At 42.3% G+C, this 8723-nt stretch overlaps 2 protein-coding genes across 2 annotated transcripts in view; one reads left to right on the forward strand and one right to left on the reverse strand.

Annotated features, from left to right (window-relative positions):
- Positions 1-5753, forward strand: part of LOC106819687 (ATPase ASNA1 homolog) — a gene marked incomplete at its 5' end in the record, with an annotated part of 8031 nt that extends 2278 nt beyond the window's left edge. Inside the window, 5 exons of the mRNA XM_014824285.1 lie at positions 326-419; positions 609-759; positions 1063-1170; positions 2028-2228; positions 4272-5753. Coding sequence (XP_014679771.1) covers positions 326-419; positions 609-759; positions 1063-1170; positions 2028-2228; positions 4272-4409 — 692 coding nt within the window. The remainder of the gene's footprint in view (positions 1-325; positions 420-608; positions 760-1062; positions 1171-2027; positions 2229-4271) is intronic.
- Positions 5740-7889, reverse strand: LOC106819688 (39S ribosomal protein L11, mitochondrial-like; the record flags this gene model as incomplete). Its single annotated transcript, XM_014824286.1, has 3 exons — positions 5740-6694; positions 7395-7488; positions 7794-7889. Coding segments are annotated over 3 exons (456 nt in total), but the record flags the coding sequence as incomplete, so codon positions are not given.
- Positions 7890-8723: the final 834 nt, after the last annotated feature.

The raw sequence follows: 8723 nt of genomic DNA on the forward strand, positions 1-8723 counted from the left end.
TTATTATTTTCACATACAAAATTACACATATAATTATCAAGAGTATATCCATATATATACTCTTCGTTTCTATAATGTACGTCGATGGTTGCTCAATTAAAACTGACTTCTTCTCACTCACTCATTTGTGTCCTTTTTTGTGGCGAGCTACAGTGTCATTGACACTTTCATTTAATTTAACGTTTTCACACTATTACGATATGGTTATTGTGATTACTGAACTGCGTAGATACATGCATGTGAGTAAAACTGTTCGCTATTACTAAGGATGTACGATGTAGTAAAATGTTATGAGAATTTATATGTGGATTAATTGTTTTCCTAGAAAGTGTAATGGGCATGGGAAAGGCCGTGATGTCAGAGTTGCTTGGAGCATTTCCGGGAATAGATGAAGCTATGAGCTATGCAGAAGTTATGAGGTAAGATATGCTTGCTCCTAATTCACATAAAAATAATTGTAAATGGACTGCATTATCATCACTTGTCCTGGTAAATACATATATAGCAGATACGGGTATTTGATTAAATAAAAAATATACCCATTGATTAGCAATTATTTTTGTTTGCATTAACTTGAAATAGGATAATAATGTGAATCTTTACCACAGGTTAGTCAAGAGTATGAATTTCGATGTGGTCGTGTTTGATACGGCCCCAACAGGTCACACCCTCCGACTCCTCTCGTTTCCTGCAGTGGTGGAAAAAGGTCTAGGGAAACTATTGAAGCTGAAGTCACAGTTCACCCCTTTCATTTCGCAAGTAGGTATTTATTGACCTGTGTAATGTGATGCCACATCGATGATACTTCTTTATTTTTCCTAACACTGCATATTTTTCCTATATCTGCAGAGACATTTTTCTTCCTTCTATATGGGCCATGCAAATAGCATCTTTCACTTTATATTGTCAAGAAGCTTGCACAATAGTATACATTTCATTATTTTCCCTCGAGAATGTTGTACGTATTCCTAATATTTAGAGACTATGTATGTGCACGTATGTATGCATGATTGGGTGCAAGCGAGCATGCGATAATTTATACATCATCACATGGCATTTCAGGTTGGATCTATGCTTGGAATGGCAGATTTCAGTGCTGACCAGATGTCTAGCAAATTAGAGGAGACACTGCCAATTATTCAACAAGTGAATGAGCAATTTAGAAATCCAGTAAGTACATATCTGATACCAACAGTGTCTATATCAATGTGCCATACCCTCGGATGTATGGGTGAGAGGAATATACAGAATATACTAGCTAGTAACCACACTGACTCTGGCACTTGCAATTGGAAAATAGAAAGGTTCATATATATATACTGTAATTATTTCTAATTATTTTTCAGTATATATTACAATAATATATTAAAGCCGCACAATGCGCATCCAAACGCTAATTTCTCCAGTACTAGACTAGCAAATACTTCGTGGCATGCATAATCACACTACCTTATGACAAAATAAACTCTAGTTGCTCCCATTTCACTACGCGTTTGCTTAAAACCCACAAGAAAGAGGTGAGAAAACTGGCATTCTGGCGCCAACGCCGACTTGTTTGCCAAACAATTTAGCCTCGAAGTGGTTAGGTGACGTCACATGTTTTTATCTTTGCTACACCCGTACCGCTGTACCGCAGCACGGTTGCTTGGGGAAACTGTCAACAACATCGGAGAATTTGAACAACATTGGAGGTATTTTCAAATACCTTTTATAAGACAACGCGCAGTGAAATGGGAGGAACTAGAGTTTATTTTGTCATAAGGTAGTGTGATTATGCATGACACGAAGTATTTGCTAGTAGTACTGGAGAAATTAGCATTTGGATGCGCATTGTGCGGCTTTAATGCATGATAATAAACCGTTAATATCATTAACACGTGTAATCAACTAGGGCCATTTGGGGGATATTGTCCTTTTCGATGAGATTTCTGTGGATTAGTACTTGCCCACACAGAAACATTTAAGAGGATATTTGCAATTGCTAAGATGGCAATGCGTGACGATTTACGATAATCGGCTCACTGCAGGACCTGACTACGTTCGTGTGTGTGTGCATCTCGGAGTTCCTCTCTCTCTACGAGACGGAGAGACTCGTGCAAGAGCTCACGCGATGCTCCATCGACACGCACAACATTGTCGTTAACCAGCTGCTCTTCCCTAGACATGGTCAGCTGGAGTGTAAGCTGTGTTTTGCTCGACACAGGATCCAGTCAAAGTACTTAGATCAGGTACGTAATCTAAGATATCACGTTCTGTTTCCTTGTCGGTTCGTGTCCATGATTATTCTAATTTTGTTGTGCTAAAGCGATTGTAAAATAAACTTTTTTTAAACTACAGACGTGCTAACTGCAGTCATTGTGCGCCACAGTGTTTTCTTCATCGTCTGACGACATGCTGCAATATCTGGGTGAAAACCAGCAATGTCACTGAAACATTGCGTCCTCTCAAAGGGCTCGAATTTCGCCATAGCAAGTGGCGTAGTACCCCTGAAAATTAGACTGTATTCCACGCAATAGACAGCAATGACTTCCCTGCATGGTTTTCCACCGTGCGCTTTCCATAAGTTAATGCTATCAGGAGTTAATAATGACAAAGGAGTTTGACTCGTATTTGGTACTGATTTCACTACATTTTTGTCTTACGAGTTCGATGTGAATAAAACAAGTGCCGCGGAGCGACAGCGCTCATCTCACGTCTACTGTGGTGACTCTGTGGTGGAGTGGTGGGATTCTAGTAAACCCTGTTAGTCCCAAATGTGTTCACATACGCGCCGAAACAGTGGAAGGCACAACGATGGTATCAGGAACCTTCTCGAAGGAATGTTTGTTGGGATCGTTATGAAAGTTGCCACGAGATGGCGCGTACGTTTTTAAAAGTGTCTTAAGATTAAAGATGGAAGCTCCCATCGTACGTAGTAGCAACAACTATTTGCAAGACAGAATAGGTAAGCACTCATCCATTTACCTACGCAAGCCTACAGGCTGAAATAGAGAGCTGCCACCTGTAACTAATTAACGCAGGCAAAAACTACACAGTACTATCACCACCACATGCACTGGCAGTGGCATAAGTTACATGTAACACACTGACAGTACAGAATGCCATAGATATTATACGATTTAAGGAGCATAAACCTTCTTCAACCAAATTTAGCTTTTGAAATTTCACTGTGACATTGTAGCCTTATACATCCAGGCATGTATAGATTCTACTAGCATACCCGGCAGTTAAATTCTTTCTAACAGTAAACAAATCCATGTTTAACCCTCCGCTTGAGGGTCAAAAGGTTATCCGACACTCTTCGTATGTCAGCGGAAAGTACATTTTATGGTCCTTTCAATAAAGCCATAAAAATGGTAGGTCACTGCTGAAACAAAAAAGTTTTCCAATTGCTCCGTCAGACCATGTCCTCAGAAAATGTCTAAAATCTGCCCTGTGCCCCTTGACCTGTGACCTCCAATTTCGGCACAGTGATGGCTTTTCCTACCATGAAGCTATACACCAACTATCACAAGCCTAGGTCTAGCCGTTTAGATTTGTGCCGCAATTCTGCATTTCCTCCCTATACCTTAAGTTAAGGAGGGAATGTTCCCCCTTGTTTTACACCTCTTGACCTTTGACCCCCAGCTTCGACATCCCAACTCGTTTTCGGATTACCCCCCCACGTCCCGACTTTCGAATCCGTTTGTTAGGCCGTTTAGATTTGTGCCCAGTAACTGTTGACGGACGCACGGACGATCATGCGATTCTACAAGCTGCATCCGACTTCGTCAGATGAGCTAAATACAAATGTATACAAACATGAGCTTCTTTTGTTCACTGGTCCTTATTCTATCTTCCAGTAGTATTACAAACCGCGTAGCTTCCTTCGTTTTGACATAAATCGTACTTTTGCACGACATGTTTTTCACATTATTTACCGTCCTCTGGTGAGGCCAAGCGGTAAGAATAAGGACCAGTGAACAAAAGAAGCTCATGTTTGTATACATTTGTATTTTTATTCACATCGAACTCGTACGACAAAAATTTAGTGAAATCGGTACCAAATACGAGTCAAACTCCTTTGTCATTATTAACTCCTGATGCTATATATGTACCCCTCTTTATCCTGTTTCTAGGTTCAAGTGGTTTTGATAGTAGTTATCCGATGAAAATGTTTGCCTTGGTACCCTAACAAATTATTAAACCGAAGGCAACGCGTACCTTGCTGTAAATCATTAACGTTTGAGCCCTGCTCTCACATGCAGTTTCTCATCGTTTCATTTCCGTAGATCAAGGACCTCTATGAGGATTTTAACATCACCAAACTGCCACTTCTTGACCACGAGGTGCGTGGATGTGAACGCGTGGTGGCCTTCTCTGATCTTCTGCTTGAACCCTACGACCCCGACAAAACGAACGACAGCTAGTGGCGACCTCTACGTACCCAGCGATTGCTGCGTCAAACCCGGATCGCACCGTTTTGGCGACACTTCAGTTTGTTTTTTCAATTCTGCGCGTCGCTGGTGGCGAAAGTGACTCTGGAATGTAGTGTCGTTGGGTTTTGCAAATGCCATTTGCTTGTGCAGTTGGACAGTTTTATTAAATTTTGCAGTGCAAATTTAAAGCGACCCTGCCAGTAGAGTGGTTATGTTGGAAGTATGAAATGTTTTGTTGAAAGTCTGTGAGTCAGGATGTTGGTATCTTACAGTTTCTCATTATCGTTAATAATGTTGTCATTATAAATCCAAGCTGTAGTGCAGTTGGTCTGTAGCTTTCATAGCTGCTTCACAATACAGTTTTCATAAAATTTGTTATAATTGGATCCATAATTGAGAATATGGTATAGATAATAGATTTTTAATAAAGAGATAATCAAATGCATGTTATTTTACATTCAAATTGTGAATGCTTCATCTTCGTCTGCAGACAAGGTCATCTGGTTTATACTGCAATGTGTGGTATTCAAGCTTGGTGGAATGAGAATCAGTCACAGAGAATTGTTGCATCATATCATGCAGCTTTCTTTTGTAGTACAGAAATACTGTACTACTTATAAATACTGTAGCCATCACTGATGATTAGGCTTAGTTCATGAAAAAGGTACAAGTCTGTGTACACCTCGATACTGCATCATGGTGTCTGGCTGCATTCTCATCAAGTTCGGCTTTTGTTTTGGTATTTTATTTACGAACAAATTTTGTTTTGTATGTTTCAATAGTGCAGCACGAGGCTTTCCTATGATTAATCCTCCTTCAACGGTTTCTATTCACGAGTGGTACTACATGATGATCAGGAGTGAATAAAAACCCAAAAAAAGTTTTTATTTACTTCTTATATGATCATAAAGCAATGCAGGGTTTACCATTCATTGTTGATTAACTGATTAACATGTGACAAATCCAGCCCCCCACCTATATGGGCTGTGCTTATCATAAATACTATTGTTGAAGTACTCAGTACTTCACAGGCGAAGTTTCATTGGAATTGCGTGAATCATGACTGTGCATGTTTTTGTGGCCTGTACCAGGTGCTTACTTGTGGGTAACTATGGAATTAACAGATTCTGAAATGTGCATGGTGCAAGTTTGTGTGCCAGTGAGGTAAACAGTCTCAGACTTGTTATTCTATGATGTATACCACTTTGTTGCAATCCTACAGATGTTTTGTAGTAAAATGGCATTTGTACATCACTGTACGTTCAGGTTGTGGATGCCAGCATTGTGTACATGTGGGTTACTAATTAAAAAAAAAGACTTATTTATATTATCTGACTTCTCAAGTCTTGCTTATATTTTTCACAGTATCTTACAAAAGTAATACTTCTTTAAGTATTTTAGTTTTAACGTGCGTACCGAAAACTATACAATGCTGAGCCATATACTCAGCATTTATAACACTATTAACGACAGCACACGCGATTTCATGAGCTTGCGTTCATCCGAACTCAAGTTCCATTGCGCATAACAATGCACCTATCACATTCTAAATCCTATGACTATTCGTGGCCATTCACTTCTTCGAGGCCAGTCGCTGAACAAGTTTCCATCACTCTTACTAGTGCACAACCAATTGCGGAAGGAGCTACGCTGCATTCCAGCTGACCGTCACAACGCACATCTAGAGTATGTAAACACCACACTGACAGCCATACTGCCGACCTACGAGATCACGAAGGGGTAAGGCCGCACCAGCAAGGCCACACCGATGCTACCGTGGACGGCACACCCACTCCAGCTGGGAAGCCCACACCGACTCTACCCACTACCCCGCACTGGTGAAGCCATGCTAAAGACATGTACTGACACACCGACCATCCATGACGCCGCGTCTCCCCCATGCAGCATTGTCGTTGCTGCGGCTACTCAGTGCGCAGCGTCATTGCTGTATCTCCCCCACAGCGTCGTCGTCGCTACGCCCCCCGCACATTATTCTCCTTGTTGCCACGGCTACCCCGTGCGCAGCATCTTCGCCTGCCGCTTCTCGGCGAGCTCCTGCTGCTGCTCGGCGACGACCTCGCGCCGCCGCTCGAGGAACGCGCCGTACTCGTCTGCGTCGAGCCGCGGGACGACGCGGATGCCCATGCTGTGCGCGGTGCCGATCACCTGCCGGCACACCGCCTCCAGGCTGTAGATCTGCAGGTAGTAGTCGGCTGCCTTGATCTTCGCGATCTCGTAGACATGCTTCAGTGTCACCTTGCCCGCGATCTCCTTCGCTGGAAGTGGAAGAGCGCGAGACGCGGGGGTCGAGTGAGATGGGGGGGTCGATATTGAGACAAGGTCGAGTGAGATGTTGGGTCGAGTGAGACGAGGGGTCGAGTGAGACGGAGGTTCAAGAACAGACAAGGGTAGACGGGAGGAGGGGATTCATATGGGGTAAGGGGGGTCGAGAGAGAGACGAGGGTCGAGACCATACAAGGGTTGAGAAGGGAGGATGAGATTCATACGGGGTAAGGGGAGTTGAGAGTGAGACATGGGTCGAGACCAGACAAGGGTGGAGAGGAGAGGGGGGATTCATAAGGGATAAGGCGAGTCGAGAGTCATACAGGGTTGAGTGAGATGGGGGGGTCAAAGGTTGGATAGGGGCCGTGGATCAAAGAGGGGTCGAATCTCAGATGGGGGAGAGGGGTCGAGAGTTGGACCAGAGGTCAAGAGCAAGACCGGGGGTTGGGAGCAAATTGGGAGCCGAAAGTCGGACGGGGGTCGGGTGGGGTGGGGGGTGTCGAGAGATGCACAGGAGGTCGAGAGCAATACAGGGGTCGAGTGAGACGGGGGTTAGAGAGTGGGACGGGGTTAGAGAATCAGACGGGGGGCTTGGCATTTAAACGTGTAGAAGCAGTGATTTGCTAGATTTGCTAGCGATGTTTTTAAACCAGTTTGACTTGCAATTAAATCATTATCATGAAAATAAAATACCTGGAAACATTGCACCCTTTGGAATTCCAGCTGCACACTTAAGGAAGTAAGTAGTTGGAGGTGTGCCTATTTCCAGGTCATAAGATCTGTCACCCTTTAAATATCAAAAAATAAATGGTTTGAAGCAAGTAATATATTTTCGTATAAAAATACCAAGACAATGTGACAAGACATAGTTATGAGCTAGTCATATAAACAGGAGTGAATAGAAATGATTCACTCATTTATTATTCACTCCTGATATAAACCAATACTATCAGTAGATGACTGCATATTTATGTCACATATGATATAGACTACTTCCACTTTAAATTACAAACAAATCAAATCATATAAAGCCAGTTACAAGTGATTTGCAAATTTATATTGACTTTTAAAACCTTACATATAAGACTATACCTTGACAACAATAGAGCATGGTAAGGGAACACCTTCCTTTATGTCCTTTGTCCTCTCATTGAAATCTTTGCAGAACTGAGCAATTGCGATTCCTCTCTGAGAAAAACAATTTCATACCATACAAGAATGCATGATCACCATCCATACTCTGCCTAATCACACTTCACCAATCACGAACCGTTCCCTTATGGGTAGAACCAAGTAAGAATTAGAGTGAGTAGCTATTTTATACTTGTAAAGAATTATACTTTCAAATACAATTGTAGCATCAACAAAGTTTTGGGTGTCTACGACCAAGATGCCTTTGAAAAATACTGCATTGTGGGGGGGTTTTAGTGGAAGTAGTTTTAGTAAGTTTGTGCATGGTGTGCAGCGTGCATGTTACTTATTTGACATGCTTTACCAATAAATATGTATACTCAGCAACTGAATACAAAAACACTTGCACATGAAAGTGTCACCCTCTCAGCAAATTATTGCTTCAACACCTTTAACGCCCCTTACCCCTGTATGAATCCCCTCCTCCCTTCTCCATGGAGATAAGTAACTGTACTACTGTTTCTATCATTGACATTCCCCTGCCAATCCCCACGGGCAGTTCGAGTAACTTGGGTACTGCTCCACAACCAAGTATATACTATAAGAGCAATCTGTGTCAAGTTTTGTTGTGTTCTTGTACTTATCAGTGTCCAATACACTGGATATGATGACAAGATAGTGTGTGCCTTTGGGGGGAGTGAATCCAAATAAGCAAACCAGCATGTGCATCATAAATAATAATGAGTTAGATGCAGCTATGTATCTTCCCAAGTGGCACACCGGCACACAGTGGGGATGAAATTAATGTCAAGAAAGTAACAATGCTATCATCAATAGAGTACCGAAGTGATGACGTCACGGTGGCATGACAACGAGCCCACTGGTTCTACA

Source organism: Priapulus caudatus, unplaced genomic scaffold (genome assembly GCF_000485595.1).
Source record: "Priapulus caudatus unplaced genomic scaffold, Priapulus_caudatus-5.0.1 Scaffold4047, whole genome shotgun sequence".
NCBI lineage: Eukaryota > Metazoa > Priapulida > Priapulimorpha > Priapulimorphida > Priapulidae > Priapulus > Priapulus caudatus.